Genomic DNA, 18,405 nt, shown 5'->3' with positions numbered 1-18,405 from the left:
CAAAACAATTAAAATCATGTAAAATATTGTTTTTTTAAGAATAATCGTCGCGGATCGGAAGAACAATTTTCCAAATTTGATTGAATCCTTAAAGGTTTTATATGCTGTGAATAGAGGTGACGAATCTCTCAAAATCGATCTTTTAAAGCCTAGCACGCAATAAAAACCCTCCCTTCACAATTTCAAAATTTCGAAATTCGAAATTTTTCAACTGTTCGATTTGGTCGTTTTCCTTTTCGTCGAGATCAAGAGAACTAATCAAAGTTTCCAAGACCGTGTCGTTATACTCCCCAAGCTCTGTTACGATGACGTTGTCCCGATGAATGAACACTTGCTCACGTTCCAGTGCCTCGATGAATTTTTCTTCTTTTCCGACTACCACAGTATAAGGTGTTGTTTCTCTTTTGAAACATGTTTGACCAAAATGATTTGGAATTAACAACGCTCTTGCACCAGTGGCGCGGTAAGAATCCAATGTTGTCGCCGTGCAAATTTCATCTTCGAAGGTTAATTTGTATATTTCGTTATAGAGACTCAGGTTTTCAACCCTTAAAAAAATACTGCTTAACGGCATTAAGTTTAAGCATTCCACACCCTGACTCAGGTTTTTACACCTCTAAAAAACCGTTTAGCGGCAGTTTATTCAAGCCCTCAAGACCCTGACTCGGGTTTAAACACCTTAAATCCTAGCCCGTCAAAGCCGAAAAACCGATTCAGAATTTTATTGTAAAAATAGTATACTTTAACCGTTCCTTCTCTATAGAAGTATTCAATTTCTCCATCGTAGCTTGATGAACAGACAAGCGGGTGCTGAGCTTTGAAGAGACCAGTAGAAATTTCCCTTGATTGGCAAAAATGCGTCGATCTCAAGGAATTAATGCAGTCTTTTGAGTCGATGCAAGGGTCTAAATTTGCATTATTGCGAAACAAAAGGGATCGAAATTAAGTTCGCTTTAGCACTTTGATGTCGGCTATTATTTAGACCCCTAGTCAACGTTGTAAAGATTGAGTTCATCGTCGATGAAAACCGTTCTTGGCTCATTGCAGATACGCTTGTAAATGGAGTTATTTGAGAAAAAAAAGACGAAAATACACAAGAATCACACAACATAGTTCTGCTCGCTCGCAGATTCATTATTACCTTTATGATCATTGTGTTCCCAATTTCTTCGATTCTTGGAAGAGTTGTCAGTTTCACCTTCTTTACTTTTTTCATTTCTGCACATAGATTATTCACAAATATTTTTGACGTATTTATTTTTTTAAATAATTAAATAGAATATTTGTGTAATCATTTCTAGAGGAATAGATACTTCGAGCCGAACTCTCAATTTCGGTGTGTTTTGTCCTTGAGCAAGTTTTAAAATAAATTGTCTTTAGGAAATGACATCAAATTAGCCATATGCTGCTAAGAGCAGAAAGTTTAATTTAAACTCGGACCTTCTATAAACGAGTCAGTTGATCTGATCGACAACAAGCTTAATAAAACAAAAAATAGAGAAATAATATGTTTTTAATGTACCCATGATCAACAACATCCGCACAAAGAGTGTCATCGCTCCCTTGGTGTTTTGATATCGTTTTGCATATAACAACTTTCAAGAGTTTAGAAAATAATTACTGGCTTCGCCAAGAAGCATTTTTAAGTATGATTTAATAAAGAATGCGTTACTGCTAAACTCTTACGCCATTTGCTTACGCAAGTCTGAAAGTGGATTACGGCACGAAGGAAATTGCTCGATACAATGTAAAAACGTTGAAATAGTCGAATACAGTCTTTGTAGAGTTCGTTAGCCCGTTTTTATTGCTTTTTCTTTGCCAATTTTTATACCTGTATCTCTGTCAATTGATTTTTTTTCAAAAAACCTAGTTCTACCCCCTGAAGCGTTAGTTTTATTAAAGATCCGTTAAATTCAGCTTGATATCGAACTCTGACCTTGCGTATTTAGTTTTCGCCCTCATCAAAAAAGTGACGTGATCATTAGCAGCTTGAAAATCAATTTTCTGAAAAACATTTAACAAATGATCATTCATCGAATTTAGATAAACCTTTTTCATTTCGGTAATCGCCATTGTGGTCACATTTAGTTTTTTAAACAAAACGTTATCAGTTGCCTTTATATTCGTTATTAAGTCGCCCATATTTTTCTCAAGATTCAAGATTTGAAGCTCTTCAAGGGCTATAAATTTCGGTTAACAACAGTCTCTCTAATAAAAAGAATTAACGAATCCTAGATTATTTATTTTAAATATACATAATTCAGGGTTTTCTTCATAATTGTCGATTTCAAATTCTTTGAAATAACTCGCATTTTTTTCCGGATAACCCACAGATTTTTCGACGGATGACTCGCGCGGACATCCGTGCGGGTAGATCGAGTAAAGGGAAAAGATAATCGCGAGCTTCGCGCTGAAATTCCGCCCCGAAAGAATATATTTCGCTCGTTTGATTGGCTTCAGAGAAAGGGTTACGGGTAATCACGAGCAACTCGGCGGCAAGAAGAGAACTAGTACCGCGAGAAGCCCCTGTAAAGACTCTCCGCTCGAGTAACACGCTGAAAAATCTGCGGGTTAACCGGATAAAAATTGCGAGAAATTTGAAGGGCTCGAAATCTAAAGCCATGGTCTTCTTCGAAAACAATTTTTCATTTTTTTTTTTGATCATTCAATATAATCAAAATTACCTTCGACCACAATATTCCGCCGGCTTAGTCGTAATGAATCCATTTTGGTCCACTTTGCATTTGGAGAAGACTCGTCTTTGCGGATTCGATAACTCTCCTGTTTTATCCAAGATATATACATCAGGTTGAGACTTGTGTTAATATAGACGTCAGACTTGCAGAATTTTTGATCCGCGGAGTTGAGAGCGTGTTTTTCGTCAATTGCGTCGAGGAAAACATTTTCTTCGTTTGTTTTGTGCAGCAATTCTTTGAAAAATTCAACCCATACTTCATACAATCCAGAATCGGAATTTGTCATCGGCATTTTGGAGCTTATTTCATGGAAATTAAGCCCAAATTTAACATGATGACGCTCGGCGCCGTTAAAAAGCACCAAAAATGCTGACATCAACTTGTTGTTGCATTCACCGTCATCTATTAAAAACAAATTAAATTGGTCAGACATAAGATCACGTCAGTGAATTTCGGTGCAAGCAGACAGCATCACTCCGAAAACACTGTGTTACGGTAAATTTAACCCGAGCGGGTCACAATAGATGGAGTGATCCCCTTACTTATAACATAATCTGATCCTTAATCTAACACCTGCCAAGCAGCCAATAAAAGTTGCTTTAAATTATTTACCTTCGTCATAAGATTGAAATTTTTGAAGGGTGTTTGTGTAATTATCCATGCAATCTTCAAGGTCTGACGTCAGTTTTTTGTAGAGATAGGCAAACTAAAATAAAACTTTAATTAACGACAAATTCAAAGGACTATTATTTTGATTTTATCAATAACAGTCCTTACGCACGATTCCGGAATGCACAATTCCGGAGATTTTGGGCTGAGCGAAAAAAGCTCGAATCGCACAAGTCCGGAAATTTCCGACAAAAAATCGAGACCGATGACCAGGTTCGTGAGGACTAGGTTCGTGGGACTAGGTTCTTGGGTGCCATGTCGGGAAAAATGCGTCGTGGGACTAGGTTCGTGTAGACTTGGTTCGTGAGACTAGGTTCGTGAGAGAAGGTTCGTGAAATTTGGATTTTTATATGTGTTTTTTTTGTATCTTCACCATTTTCGGTCATTCAAAGAAATGGGTTGATGACTAGGTTCGTGTGACTAGGTTCGTGAAATTTTAAATAGTAAAAATTTTGGGGCAGTAAAGGAAATGGGTTGATGACTAGGTTCGTGTGACTAGGTTCGTCAGTTTTTAAAGAGTAAAAATTTTGGGGCAGTAAGGGAAATGGGTTGATGACTAGGTTCGTGTGACTAGGTTCGTCAGTTTTAAAGAGTAAAAATTTTGGGGCAGTAAGGGAAATGGGTTGATGACTAAGTTCGTGTGACTAGGTTCGTGAAGACTAGGTTCGTGAAGACTAGGTTCGTGTGACTAGGTTCGTGTGACTAGGTTCGTGGAATTTGGATTTTTATATGTATTTTTTGTATCTTCACCATTTTGGGGCAGTAAGGGAAATGGGTTGATCATAATTAATAAAATATAAACAACTTACCTTTGGATTTCCAAACTTCCATTTTTCGACGGTTAAGTTGTCTGTGATGTAAAAGAACGTAGCGATGAGAGGCCAGCTTGAAGACTCCATAAAAAGTTCACGATAAAGATCTGATTAAGGGTCATTTATAAGATAATTTTTTTAAAATTCTAAGCAGTTCTATTAGATGAAATTAAGACCCAAAACAAAACAAAAGTTGATGTTAGAATTGTCATGGTTTCCAAGATCCAAGTTCTCAGGTGCCATGAATTCAAGATAAATCTCTGAGAGTCGAAATTTTTTCTTGAAGACAAACATATCAGTGTCAAGATAAATCTGAAAAATAAATGAAAAAAATCAGCCTCAAAAATTAATTAAATAATTAAAAATACAAACCTTAGCATCATATGCCTTATCAAGTTGGAGCACAACACTTTCTTCTTTGTTCAAATCATCCTTTGATAATAATTCAAGTTGTCTCTCGTTATCTGTTTTTCTCTTTATTTTCGAGTATTCGTCGATTTTTGCACATGTCCGGGGAAAATGTGCATAGCTCTCGATATTTATACTTCACTGTATTTTTGCAATTAAGATACAAAATGAAGAGAAAAAGGAAAAGAAAAGCTCGCTTCACCATTTCGAGGCGCGTCATTTTGGAGAATGAGAGCAATTTATGCCAGCAACCACACAACTTGACCTTGGCAATGACCCAAGTCGTTAAGAATCAACTTGGCTGCGTGACAACACCCGCTTTTGAACGCGCGCCAAAGCTCGAGAGTATGTAATTTTATATTTTTACAAACGTCTTGATCAAATCATAAAAATTCCCACAGAAAAAGTACATGCTTGTATTTTTCTGAGAAATACGAAAACTTAAAACAAGGAGCCTCTATTATATTAATAAAAAATCCTCGTTAAAAACTAACCTTACCCCAATGCTTTGACTTATTTCCGCCAAATAATGATTTCGACCAATCAGGAGCCTCCATTTTTTGATTTTGAATGCTTTTAAAGAATCCTCGCTAAAAACTACCCTTACCCCTCTGCTTTCATTTTTTCCGCCAAATAATGATTTCGACCAATCAGGAGCCTCCATTTCGTGATTTTGAATGCTTTTAAAAAAATCCTCGCAAAAAACTACCCTTACCCCTCTGCTTTCGTTAATTTCCGCCAAATAATGATTTCGACCAATCAGGAGCCTCCATTTTATAATTTTAAATACTTATGTTTGATGATCGACCAATCATCAGATAATGAGACAGATTTTAGAACGAAGCCAATCAGCATTCAGTATTTTTAATCATGAAAAAAAAAATTTTAAAAATTTTCGAAAAAATTTTTTCAAAAAAATTTCTTGATAAATTTCAAAAATCTCTCGGATCCCCCTAGAACTGCTTCTGGGCTTTCATTTGAGCGTTTCAGATCGAAATTTCATCAACAAAAACTAGCCAAAATCATTGCCAGAAGATTTGACTTTCTTTCTCAGATTTCTTCGAAATCACCTGGTGAAGCGCGGCCTTAACTACACCAAAATGCTCCCCAGAAGCTACTTAATAAGTCTAGTATAAGATATAGACAAAAAAAAATTTTTTGTATTTCTGCCCAAAATATATTTTTTTCGTCCAAAGCTCTTTGTTAAGTTCACCGACATTGTTCACCTTTGGAGGTTGTCAGATTTTTCCGCTCGATGCAACTTCGTTCTGACTACACTACACTTGGGACGAAAGGTTTTACGAAGTTCACGACGAAAAGCAGCTTGTAAAATCGTTAACTGGAGCCTTCTTTTTGCCATTTTTGCAGTATGAAAAACAAATACATGGAGTCGAAACGCATGAAACCGACCACAACTTTCACGTAACCATGGTCCTTGGCGAAGTAGCCAGCTAAGGGACTCGCTTCGGTCGTGCTCCAGAGGAAAGGTTTAAGTTTGGAAGGGGTTCGCGCGAACGCAGAACCCCACTATCAGAAATTGTGACGGACACTCCACCGATTTGGCAAAGAGATACAGGTCAGCCGCGCCGGTGTGCAATGGTACGGCCTCGCCATAAGGGAACCCCCTACGTGATCGAGGTTACCCTCCGCCCAGGTAAGTATGAGTTGCACGGCGCCCGCCGAAAACTCCATTTTGACCGTCGCGGCAAGCATTTATGGTGCGCGCTATGCTCCTCGATTCTCGTGGGAAATCGACCAATCAGAGCGCGAGGGAAGATTCGGAAAGAATTCCGAGAAGGAAAATTTTGTTTTTAGAGAAATTTTGTTTTGAAAAATGGTTCAGGAAAAGGCAATTCAGTAAATTTATTCAATTAAAAATATTCTAAATAGCGACTGTTTATTATCCTCATAAAAGTTCTACGTAAAATGCTCGAAACCGTTCGAAACGATTCCAGAGTGGAAGGTGATTGAAATTCAAGGAGAATTGAATCTAAGGGAAGATAAAGAAGCGAAAAAAGACGAAAATAAACCAAACGTAGGCTCACTAGAAAAGTATCTCTAAAAATTTTTGATCAGGAAGGATTCGGTGGAAAGAAATTCGGAGACATTCATTTCGACGAATCTGGAACGCCGATTCTAGTGCTGGGGCATCACACGATGACGGGAAAGATCACCAAGGTCTCGCCTCCTTATGGAGTTCTTGGATCAGAGAGAAATGAGAAGGGCGACTATTACGTCGAGGCAATCATTCGGGAGAAGATCATTTTCAAAACCCGGCCGAAACCGATCATCACGCATGTTCCAACCAGGATATGGGTCGAAACGGCATTACTAGAATAGTCTTATATTATTAAAAGATGGGCAGCTTTATTTTCAACCCTTCGACAGACTCAAATAGACATTCTCTGCAGCTTCTGCTCTTCTTACTTCACCTCTTATCCAAACCTAGCGCAATAAACTCGAAAAAGTCGAAAATGATGGTCAACTGAGAACATTCTTCCTCGAATCTTCTATTTTTCAAATTCGACGATGTCGACAGAAAATAGGATCATACGAGTATATGCCGGTTGCATAATCGGAGTACCTGTTCTTACATAACTAAACGCGAAAATAGACACTCTCGAAGATTGACAAAAAATTCTGACCTAAATTCGACCTCATGTTTCGTCCACTAAGGACATCACTTTTCTAGGGTCTGCCACTCGCTTGTGAATAGAAAGTCTGGCCAGAAAATTTCAACTTTTTCTTTCAATTGAATATGAGAATCATTACTGTAAATATTCTTTTGATAATTATTTCAAGCAGTTTACCGGGCAAAAACAAGAAAAAGAGCATCCTTACGAATCCGCAATGAAGGTTTTTGATGGTAGAAATGATGGTGGAGTTGAACAATGTTTCTTACTTCCGGAGCCAGCCTTTTCCAACTTGAACAAGCGTTATTTTTGGCTCAATCGTAGCGTAACTCTTACGCTAAAACGGGGTAACAAAAAGGATGCCTCGTGCGCCAGAAATGCTTACTGCGAACTTGACGATGCCTATCTGGAACACTGACTGTTGAACATCAGTAGAATTACCGAGAATTTGTATATTCCCGATTCCCTAGTGGTTTGATATTCTCTTACATATTATTAGTGCTAAGCCGCTTACATTAATCTGATATAAGATTATCCAAGAAATACGTAAATTTAAGAATTGACGTCTCTTACTACAGTACTTCCTCACATTTTAGACTTTTCCACTTTCCAGCGGACAAGTTTATCCTTGACGAGATGAGCATTCAATTTTCGATACAGTGATCTATGAACCATAGACTATGGTTCACAGACTATGGAATCAATATCCTAGTCGATATCGAAGGATGGAAACTTTCGTATAAGTAAAAATCAAGTGATAAGAATTACGTAACAAGGTGTCAAAATGCCGGACAAGGAGTCAATTGGCGGACCTCCAGCCGACTGACAGCTTTCGCGAAATTTTCGCAACCCCCCTAACGCCGCAACATCACCAATATAGCGCTACCGTCGTTTTCATTGGCTCCGAGGTTGCGCTGAACTTATGTAATCTTTACCCAATATTTTTCAAAAACGAGCAATATAAAACCAGGCCTGAAATGTCCATTCGCGAGAACTGTTCGAAGCCGAAATTTTTAAGAAAATTAAGCAATCAAAAAAGTGAGCAAAAAACCAAATAAAAAATCCAGCGCGTAAAAGTGGGCCGCGCTAGAGCGAAAAAAGTGCTCAGAAGTGACAAAAGCTGAAAACGGTAAAACAGAAAGAAAATAAGAAAAATGGAGAGAAACATTACAAGACATAGGACTCTTCACTGGTTCCGAAAAGGATTGAGGTGAGTTGCAAGCTTATTTCAAGGCTGTTTTTGAAGATGAAAATACCGAAATGTTATCAATAGAAGTGATCTTTTAGAGGAATAAATTGTTTTAAATCATAACACCTTAAATATGAAACTTATATTATTTTATTACATATCGAAACTTGTTTTACCGTCAGCTAATTGAAGTTTAGCGCGAAAAAAATCGATTTTAGCTCGTGGAAAAAATACATTATATAATCGAGTATCATGAACTTATTTTACTCTTTTCTTTCGAACCCATGTCATTATTATACAATCTACGATCGATTCTTCTTTGTCTGTTATAGGCTATAACTTATAGCGAAAACAATGCATCAGAAAACATTCAGTGCTTTTAGAAAGAATTAAGTTTGAAATTTGAGGACCACTTACTTTTTTTGATTACGTTAAGACACTAGATCCCCTTATTTTCATCTTTTATTCTTGTAAGCTTTAGGGCGTTACCGACCTCATCTGAACTTTCAAACGAGACTTATTTACCTGTCTATTTTAGGCTTCATGACAACCGACCTCTCTTGGAAGCGATCCGGAGCTCGGAAGCAGTCTACTGTGTTTTCTGCTTGGATCTTGAATGGATGCGCGCGAATGAACGGATCGGCAACAACAGAATTAGATTTCTTTTGGAGAGTCTCAAAGATTTGGATGATAGTTTGAGGAAAATTGGGACGAGATTGTTCGTGCTCAAGGGCAATGCTAGAGCCGCTATCAAGACTTTCTGCAGAGGTAAGCAACTGTCTCTTACGATCAGCCCTAACCCCAAAAACTCTAGAATACGAAATCACCCAAATGACCTACATGCGTGACGCCGAGGTCTTTTACCGTCAACTCGAAGCTGAAATCCTCGAAGAGGTCAATCGACGGGAAATTGTCACTCGCTCCTTCCACGGACACACACTTTACGATCCTCAAGAAGTCATCGACGCTAACGATGGTCAAGTGCCCCTCTCTCTCGACGAGTTCTACTCTGTCGTCGGAAACATGGACGTTCCAGCTCCTCCGGCTCCGACAATCACGGGAGAAATGTACAAATCATGCGCAGTTACAATCGAGGACAACCACCAGGCGATTTACGGCGTCCCTACTTTGGCCAGTCTTGGACTCGAATGCCCCAGATCGTTGACTCGCTGGCCAGGGGGAGAGACCGTGGCGTTAGAAAGAATGCGATTCAAACTTGAGAGGAAAAATCTCTTCGAATTCGACCAAGGACCGAGTACTTCCAAAGCTGGTGATCACGAATACGAAATCCCCGGGACTACCGAGCCGTGGTTCGAGACACAGCCGGAGACAACGGGCCTGAGGTAGGAATTTAAATTATTGATCATCTCTCCTAAGTATCGAGATATCTCATGATTCACATTTGTACTTCTAGCCCTTACATAAACCTCGGCTCGATGTCCCCTCGAACATTCTGGCACGGAGCACAGGGCGCGCCGGAAAAGATGCGAACGACTGTCCAGGGTCAAATGATTTACCGTGAATTCTTCTATACCGTAGCCTACACTGTCAATAACTTCACGAAGATCGAAGGCAATCGAATCTGCCGAGACATCAAGTGGAGCGATCCGAAAAACGAGCGAGTAGCCGAGTGGATTGAAAAATTCAAAGAAGGGATGACTGGTTACCCGTGGATAGATGCTGCCGTTCGACAGATGAAGAGCGAAGGATGGATCACACACATTTCCAGATTCTCCCTGGCTTCTTTTTTGACCGTTGGGCAAATGTGGTGCAGCTGGGAAATCGGGCAACAGGTAAAAATGAGCTCGATTGTGAGTACGATTAAAAATTCATTCAGCTTTTCGAAGAATTCCTCCTGGACGCAGACTATGCTCTCAATGCTGGGAACTTTCTCTGGGTGACGGGAAGCGCATTCTCGAATCAAGTGCCTCTGCGCGCGATGGATCCAGTCAAAATTGCTCGAAAATGGGACACGGACGGTAGCTTCATTCGCCGCTACTGCCCCGAGTTGAAAAATCTTCCGACGCAATACATTTATTGTCCGTGGAAAGCGCCAAACGACGTCCAACAACAAGCACGAACCATCATCGGAGTCGATTATCCAGAGCCGATGTTGAACGCGGCGACTACCAGAATCCAGAATTTGAACAAAATCAAAGCCCTCAATCAACAACTACGACCCGATTCTGACTCCGACAGAGACTCTCTTTAAACTTTCAAAGACTGTTTCGATAACTCATCTCCTTATTTTTTTCCATTGAAAACTATCATTTTGCCCTTTTTTGTTCACTTCGTAATACGGTTAAATTCAATATTTCTAGTACTCAAGAACTAACGCATCTTAGAAAATGTACATATTGTATTTTAACGCACTGCCTGTTAACTCGTTTTTGCTTTCATTTTATTCCTACTACTGGAAATTTTTCAATACAGATTGTTTTTCAAAAATGTCAATTTTCGATAACTGTTATCAAATATATTTAATATTCTGACATGCTTCTTGTTTTTCTTGTCTCGCAAAATCATGATCATAATGAACATTCAAGCCTTCAAATTTGAATACTTAAATTTGAAGAATGAGCCGAGTGATAGACTGCGATGAGGACTCTTTCTTCGGCCGGACCTTAGATGCCAGTCGCAAATTTGTCGTCGACTTTACAGCGAGCTGGTGCGCTCCGTGCCGCCAGATGGCTCCGAAATTCGATGAGCTTTCAGTTCAATATCCTTATCTTACTTTCTTAAAAGTTGACATCGATAAGGTTAGATTTCAAGGGGTTTTTGGGGGTATATTTAAACTCTAGTGTCCCGTCGGAGCAGATAAATATGGAATCAGATCAGTTCCGTCTTTCGTCTTCCTCGAAGGCACTAATCAGATTGATTACGTTGGCGGAATGGACCCTGATCAGCTGGCGGAGAAATGCAAGAAACATGGAACCCCTGTAAAAGGCGACCCAGTTGAGCATGATCTTGTTTGTAGCCTAGAAGAGCTATTCGTTGGTTTGACGAAAAAGGTACGACTTGAATCAAGCAGTGCTGTTTTTCATCCACTTTTCAGATTAAAATCGTTCGAAAACGTCGTCAAATGGATGGTGATTTTTACGACAATGAAAAAGTTCTTGAGGTCCCTGTCAAAGCTGGATGGAAAGCTGGAACTAAAATAACGGAATCAGTCTAAATAATTTTACTCTTGAGTAAGGCTAAAGAAATGTGATTATTATAATGATTCCTGGCGGAGTTTGCCGGAGAAGGAGATGAAGAGGGAATGAAACTGGCTTCAGGTTACGTAAATCTCACATAACCTAGATTCCAAGGGCGCTTACTTACGATTATTCAATAATTACTTCAGATATCATCTTTGTTGTGAAAGAAAAGGAGCACCCGCGTTACACTCGCGAAGGCAACAATCTCGTTTATTCTTTTGATATTCCCCTCAAAGAAGTGCTTCTTCATGTATGTATTTATCGAAGGACGCGTCAGCAGCAATAAGTTCAAACCTACGGAAAATTGATATTTTACTCGTTTATGTCAATCGATAAAATAAAAATTTTCAAGGGGATCGAGCAAGATGTACCACTCTTCGATGGAGAAAGAGTTCATAGCTTCCGTGCTGATACTGATCCGACGGTAATTTACCCCTTTCTTCAAAGAATATAAACTTAAAATCAGCTGATGGTGGACGATTTTGTTGTACCTGGAGAAGGAATGCCAATCAGCAAAGCACCCGGAACTAGAGGCGATCTGATAATCCGACCAAATATTAAACTTCCCTCGTGTGCGACGATAGACGCGCTGACTGAGGATCAGAGGGATTCTTTAGCGGATATTCTATCTTACTAGTCTTTTTCCATATACTGACTTCAACGCTTATTTCTGTTCAATAAGATATTAAACTGACAATCGCCGAAAGACTCAATCACAAAACATTTTTTCAAGAGATGCCAGTCGAAAGGCCGAGTGCGTTCTCGGGCAATAAGCGGCCCCACAATCAGTTGGGGCTCGTTCCGGCGAAGAAATTGAAGCCAGAAGGAGGACAGCTTGTTGTGGTAAGTATCTCTCATTCCAACCTCGTCTTAATTTTGTCAATTAAAGCAACAGGAAGAAAAGAAGATTGATGGACCGCGTCATATGCTCCGATATACTGGTCCGATCAACAGAGCTCTGGTTGAACAAGGCGTCGATAGAACTTCCTCTTTGCTTGCTCCCATCATGTTGCTCGAAGGTACAATATTGTAAAATGCTCAAAACTCTTTACAAGCGTTTATTCAGGACATGAAGGAGAAATCTACTGCGGAAAATTCTCTAAAGACGGGAAATCTTTCGTCTCTGCCGGGCACGATCGTCACATTATGTACTGGGATGTTTTCGGCGAGTGCTTGAATTATCATCAGATTCCAAATGCACACAAGGTCAGTCAAAAACATTGAAAATGCGCTCAAAGAATATTTAGGGTTCGATTTTGGATCTGCAATTTGGCCAGGAAGGGGAGCACTTCTTCACCGCGTCGAGTGACAATACAGTTGGAATGTTTGACTTTAAAGCTGGCCAGAGAGTCAAGCGAATGAAAGGTATTCAAGTTTAATCGCTAGGCGGCACTTTTCATTTGAAAATATTTAATCGATCAATATTCGCGAACCGTAATAAGAATCTAAATACCAGGATTCTCATTTCTGACTGACTAAATTTCATTTCTTATTTTATCTTAGAACGACTTACTTCAGTATTGAGCAACATTTTGTTACATTCCCATACTTGGAAACTATGATTTGAATCACTGAAATAGTAATTTTACCCGGATTTCTTACGATTGATATAAATCTAGATCAGGATTAATAAACAATTTACTAATATATTCTTCTCAGGACACCAAGGAATCGTCAATGCTGTTCATGCTGCAAGACGAGGAGATCCGCTTGTTGTATCAGCATCTGATGACTGTTCGATTAAAATTTGGGACACGAGAAGAAAGGGATTCATTGACGACTTGAAGTGTCGATATCAAATGACTTCTGTGACGTTCAACGACACTTCTGATCAAGTCATTTGCGCAGGAATCGATAACGTTGTCAAGATTTATGATAGAAGAACCAAGCGGGTTAGAGATTAACTCATGTGAGTCTTTTGATAATTGTCTTGTAGGTTTGCACGAATATGAAAGGCCACAACGACACAGTAACATCACTTGCACTTTCGAATTGCGGCTCGTACGTTTTGTCGAATTCGATGGATAATACTTTGAGAGTTTGGGACGTGAGACCATTTGTCGCCAAAGGTATTCGAACTTCTATTTGTTGGACTGTTACAAATTCTTGTTATCAGAGCGAATGGTTAAAATGTTCATGGGCCACAAGCACAACTTTGAAATGAACCTGCTCAAATGCGCATGGAGTCCTGATGATTCGAAGATTACTTGCGGTTCTGCGGATAGGTAGATTCATCCTAGACTTTCAGTATAGAAACTTTATCAATCAGGTACGTCTACGTTTGGGACGTTAACTCCCGCTCGCTCCAGTACAAACTTCCTGGTCATATGGGATCTGTGAACGATGCTCAATTCTACCCTAACACCAAAGAACCAATTAGTAAGAAATATAAAGATTTTATTCTTGCTAGCCCAAACCCTTTCAGTTGCTTCTGTGGCATCCGACAAGGCAATTTACTTAGGAGAAATTCAACCATCTCAAGCTTGAACTACTGCCCTCACTCTTCTTTCCCACCTTGATTATTGTCGAGCAAGAATAAAGTAAAAACTTCTTGTCAAATACATCTTGAAAGTTTCTAGAACAGAGAAAAGCAAATGCATCTGTTTTTCAAGCGAAAATTAGTTTTGAAAAAATGGAGCAAAGTGTAAGAATACAACTTTATTTCGCAGTGAAAGTTTGGTTGATTTAGACGCAAACAGAAGCGGAAAAAGAGATCCCAACTTTTGGTAAGATTGATGGCAACTTCAGGGAAGGCTCCATCAGAAATATCACAGACAAGGTTTTATTACTTAATTTCTGAGAATAATTTTTTTGAGTTTCTTGGATTTTAGCATGACAAAATCAAAACGAATTTTTAATTAGTCGTAATCACTTTATTCTTGACTTGCATTTCATAAATGGGATGATTCAATCGATGGAGAACAGTTTTTATGCTGGCAATCTTTAAGATTTTACCTAAGATTATGATAAGGCAAGCTGAAGTCGCTATGTTCAAAAGCGGAGCAGCCGATAGATAGACCTGATTCCTGCTCTTGCGAGCGAGGCGAATAAGAATGACCCAAGTACAAGGTCTAATTTATTGATTGAATAGAATATGTCAGTATGATGTAAAAGTACGAAGAGCCTCGTGACTAGCCTCCGACTCATCGAGCAGCAGATGGGCGAAGAAAGACGCCTTGAACAAAATCTAAAATCAAAGACCGAACGAATCAAGTTCTGCGAGGATGCTCAGGCGTGGATTTCAGTTCTCTTTGCAATTTCTTATCATTTACTTTCTTTGGTACCTTTACCGTAAGAATTTCATTTATGAGCGTCAGGTCTCGTTAAAACTCACTCCTACCTGCTTTACTTGCCATTTGTTGCAACAGAATATTTTTTATCAATAGAATTTTGATCAACCAAGTCCCGAAATCCGAAATTAGCGAGAAAACGAAATCGCCTGGGCAAACAACAACTCCTTGAAGCTCCCTGCTAATCAATAAAGCTTCACTGTCCTGCATTCAATGAATAAAAATAATGAAACTGAAATCAACGAAGACCAACCCGTGGGAATTCGGACCGGGTCGGACTTCAACTCATGTCTTATTTTTTAGAACTTTTTATTGTTTAATATTGTTACAATTTTGTTGCATCGCTAGAAGGAAATATAAATTCATTGATCTAATTTGAGCAACCAGAAAGGGGATAAGCTCGGTTAACCGGTTATTTTTATTTAAATCGGAATATCGGTTTCCATCTGTCTTTTTTATCTTGGTTACGTTAAATACAATCTTATATAAGTTATACGCGTATAGTGATATATAAAATCATGTATTATAGGAAAGGGGAGCACACTTGTAATGGGAGAAATGGGTAAGGTCGGATAGTTTGCTTTTGGCTAGTGAAAAAATAACGAAAAAAGCAGCAGCGTGGGGTTATCCGAGAATGAAAATTGGATGGTGGCAAGCCCCCGCGCCTTTTTTCTCCAATTCTAGAGTTGATAAGAAAAAGAGAGGAATAAGAAGAATTGATCTAACCAAAAGGAAACGAATGATTGCACATAATCCAGTAGTTTTTTCATCTAGAAGACATTACACTGTCAAGTTGACACTGTTATGTTTTTTGTTATGGGTAGTTGTGAATAAGAGGAAATGGAGAATAAATACGGTAGTTCATGTAGAAAAAGTGTGAGTTTTGTTTGGTGGGGGACTTGGAATAGGCAAACGTCTTCATGTTTTTATAGATGTTTTCTGTTGCTGTTTTTGTCGGTGTGTGTATATATGATGATTCTTTTTACTTCGAGAGCTCACTTGAGAGCCAGTCGAGACCTTCGTAGAGACCAGTTCCCTGAGTGGCGCAGGCTGCCTGTACATACCACTGAAAACACTCAATAAATGCCCTGTTCAAAGGGAGTGGAGCTTACCTTTCGCCTAAGAGTATTAAGACCTAATTTTTCCGTCAATTCAGTGACTGAAAGAGCGTTCGGAAGATCCTGTTTGTTGGCAAAGACCAGGACGATCGCGTCTCGGAGCTCATCCTCGTTAAGCTAGAGAAGGATTAAGAATAGAAGGGAGTTTGTTTCGCTCTTACCATTTTGTGGAGCTCATCGTGTGATTCTTGAATACGCTCTCGATCGGAGGAGTCGACGACGAAAATGAGTCCCTGTGTGTTCTGGTAGTAGTGTCTCCAGAGAGGTCGGATCTTGTCCTGTCCACCGACATCCCAGACGGTGAAGGAAATGTTTTTGTATTCGACGGTTTCGACGTTGAAACCTAAATATCAACCATGAGTTTCTCTTCCTTGTTTTTCAGCTTGATTTAAATTCATTGGTAAACTTTTGGTTAGCAAAATTCGTGAGCCGCCTAATCAGTTGTAATAAAACACTTTCATTGATAAAGAGGATGATTATTGCTCAGATAATGACGTGCTCGATGGATTACTGTTTAGTCAGGGCGTTTTTCGATGAATAATTAGCTCTCAAATGCTGGCTAAACGACTTGATCCTTTCCCGGAAATTGCGAAAACGGTAATCCCGTATTCAGGCGTCCTTGCTCCCCGTTATGCCCACGGGGCGCAATAATTGTCGAAAACAACCCGGCAAGCTGCACTAACATCGACTTCTGTCTGTTCAAATTCATCGAAAAGTCTACACTCCGCAGTGCAAATTTACTTTGTGACTAAAAGTCACTGAAATTCTTATTTGCCAAAGAAAAGCTTCCTATTAGGAAAGGGTAAATACTGAATCAGTAGTCAATGTCTAATTTTGTTACAGTCATAAAACAGAACTTTTTATGACTATTAAGGGTCTACCATGCTCTTACGTTTCATTTCTACGATTTCTATATATATAAAATAACATTTAATGATGTTCAATTAAAATTATAATTAATTGGAAAATTTTATCTGAAAAATAATATACCGCGAGGACTTACCAATTGTAGGGATGGTGGTAACGATTTCTCCGAGTTTGAGTTTGTACAGAATAGTGGTTTTACCAGCGGCATCCAAACCGACCATAAGGATACGCATTTGTTTCTTGGCGAAAAGCCGATTGAAGAGGGATGAAATGGAGAGTCCCATTTTCGGTCCGGTCAGTCAAACTCTCGGTCCAAAAATGAAACTTGAGGGGATTTGAGCCAAAGAGAGAGCGAAAAAGGGCGAGTTTCTCTGAGTCTGGTCTTTCACTCCACGCCACGACGGAGGCCCAGCGCAATCGGAGCTGAAACCAATGCTCATTGGTCGCCTCGACTCGTAGGCGCCGCCACCAAAATGATAAACGCACACGTCAGCCACAATCAGCCCCTTTGCTCGAACCCACCGAAGCCGACGTTTTTGGCGGCTGGCTGCGAAAATACAACGGAACCTGCGCACCAGCTACCAACGTGCGACATTTTTCGCGTCAAGGGGTTAATTGTTTGCTAAATTATGCGGTCGAGTCGAAAAAACTACACATAAAATTATTATTTTTATGATTTTTACAATCAAATATTATATAAATACCCATCTAAATACACATGTTTGATGAATAGAAAACATTAAAAATTGTTTCAGAAGTCCTGTGTATCTGGGGTCGGCATCCAACACCGAATTCTCAAGTTGAGTTGAGTTGCGTCCTCATTCTCAAAAGTCGAAGTTGATTTGAGTTTAGTAAAGTTGAGTTTTTCGGGCAATTTTTTGAGTCAAGTTTGGTCATTCTTTGGTCTATTTAGTATTGATTAGTCTGGAGAGAGACGTGACAAGATAATTATTCGTCTTTCAAGCTGAATTTAAGGCTAGGGTGGTCGATTTGGCCCAAAGCAGAGCTCATAGAGTGGTCTCCGTTTGCCTAAGTCGCCGTTTGCCAAAGTCGCCGTTTGCCCAAGATCTCCGTTTCCCCAAGTTGGACAAACTTTTCAATAAGGATTTCTGAGTGAAATCCTTACCCCCTTATTTATTGGCTCAATGGAAAGAGCTTAAAATGTTATTCTAGAAAAAATAGGGTTGAAAAAATCTTTTGACGGGATGAATTTCATTTTCCACTACCGCACGCCCTGATAGCTAAAGTGTATCGAAAATGCGGAGCGTCCAAACTTTTGGTGATTTTAGAAATTTGGTAACGTGCCATGACGTCATTTCGAGGGAAATTTCATCCTTTTTTGGGCGAACCTAGGATAAATTTTTACGCTCTTTCCAATGAGCCAATAAGGGGGTTAGGATTTCACTCATAAATCCTTATTGAAATTCGTCATAACGAAGTTATTGCAGATGCTGTTTTCCAACTACAATGAACATAGAAATCTTATGTCGAGTTCAGTTCAGTTTTACTCAGCAGGTTTCTAT

The 18,405-nt window shown here is 39.3% G+C and overlaps 5 protein-coding genes, 1 long non-coding RNA gene and 1 other non-coding gene across 7 annotated transcripts; 5 read left to right on the top strand and 2 right to left on the bottom strand.

Annotated features, from left to right (window-relative positions):
- Nucleotides 1-6,084: 6,084 nt before the first annotated feature.
- On the bottom strand, nt 6,085-6,247 carry LOC145700862 (U1 spliceosomal RNA). Its single transcript, XR_014134232.1, has one exon. It is a non-coding gene; the product is annotated as a U1 spliceosomal RNA (small nuclear RNA).
- Nucleotides 6,248-6,326: 79 nt separating this feature from the next.
- On the top strand, nt 6,327-6,940 carry LOC145700666 (chromosome transmission fidelity protein 8 homolog). Its single transcript, XM_081777985.1, has 3 exons — nt 6,327-6,428; nt 6,501-6,620; nt 6,662-6,940. The coding sequence occupies exons 1-3, from the start codon at nt 6,420-6,422 to the stop codon at nt 6,923-6,925; spliced, it is 393 nt and encodes a 130-aa protein (XP_081634111.1). The 5' UTR covers nt 6,327-6,419; the 3' UTR covers nt 6,926-6,940.
- Nucleotides 6,941-8,062: 1,122 nt separating this feature from the next.
- Nucleotides 8,063-10,896, top strand: LOC145700630 (cryptochrome-2-like). The gene is made up of 5 exons (XM_081777940.1): nt 8,063-8,428; nt 8,946-9,175; nt 9,222-9,750; nt 9,822-10,200; nt 10,245-10,896. The coding sequence occupies exons 1-5, from the start codon at nt 8,373-8,375 to the stop codon at nt 10,617-10,619; spliced, it is 1,569 nt and encodes a 522-aa protein (XP_081634066.1). The 5' UTR covers nt 8,063-8,372; the 3' UTR covers nt 10,620-10,896.
- An 88-nt stretch (nt 10,897-10,984) lies between these two features.
- LOC145700654 (dnaJ homolog subfamily B member 4-like) lies at nt 10,985-12,450 on the top strand. The gene is made up of 7 exons (XM_081777968.1): nt 10,985-11,166; nt 11,209-11,418; nt 11,463-11,570; nt 11,643-11,685; nt 11,754-11,857; nt 11,960-12,031; nt 12,074-12,450. The coding sequence occupies exons 1-7, from the start codon at nt 11,095-11,097 to the stop codon at nt 12,242-12,244; spliced, it is 780 nt and encodes a 259-aa protein (XP_081634094.1). The 5' UTR covers nt 10,985-11,094; the 3' UTR covers nt 12,245-12,450.
- LOC145700640 (U5 small nuclear ribonucleoprotein 40 kDa protein-like) lies at nt 12,311-14,168 on the top strand. Its single transcript, XM_081777952.1, has 9 exons — nt 12,311-12,450; nt 12,497-12,626; nt 12,674-12,813; nt 12,855-12,972; nt 13,267-13,499; nt 13,544-13,676; nt 13,724-13,832; nt 13,877-13,986; nt 14,033-14,168. The coding sequence occupies exons 1-9, from the start codon at nt 12,343-12,345 to the stop codon at nt 14,092-14,094; spliced, it is 1,143 nt and encodes a 380-aa protein (XP_081634078.1). The 5' UTR covers nt 12,311-12,342; the 3' UTR covers nt 14,095-14,168.
- Nucleotides 14,156-15,168, top strand: LOC145700672 (uncharacterized). The gene is made up of 4 exons (XR_014134219.1): nt 14,156-14,251; nt 14,297-14,355; nt 14,743-14,839; nt 15,030-15,168. It is a non-coding gene; the product is annotated as an uncharacterized LOC145700672 (long non-coding RNA).
- A 26-nt stretch (nt 15,169-15,194) lies between these two features.
- On the bottom strand, nt 15,195-17,170 carry LOC145700662 (ADP-ribosylation factor 4). The gene is made up of 4 exons (XM_081777980.1): nt 17,019-17,170; nt 16,177-16,358; nt 16,010-16,132; nt 15,195-15,963 (listed from the first exon to the last, which is right to left on the bottom strand). The coding sequence occupies exons 1-4, from the start codon at nt 17,164-17,166 to the stop codon at nt 15,880-15,882; spliced, it is 537 nt and encodes a 178-aa protein (XP_081634106.1). The 5' UTR covers nt 17,167-17,170; the 3' UTR covers nt 15,195-15,879.
- Between the last annotated feature and the right edge of the window lie 1,235 nt (nt 17,171-18,405).

Source organism: Oikopleura dioica, chromosome 2, assembly GCF_907165135.1.
Source record: "Oikopleura dioica chromosome 2, OKI2018_I68_1.0, whole genome shotgun sequence".
NCBI lineage: Eukaryota > Metazoa > Chordata > Appendicularia > Copelata > Oikopleuridae > Oikopleura > Oikopleura dioica.
This window is presented reverse-complemented; position numbering and strand designations above follow the sequence as displayed.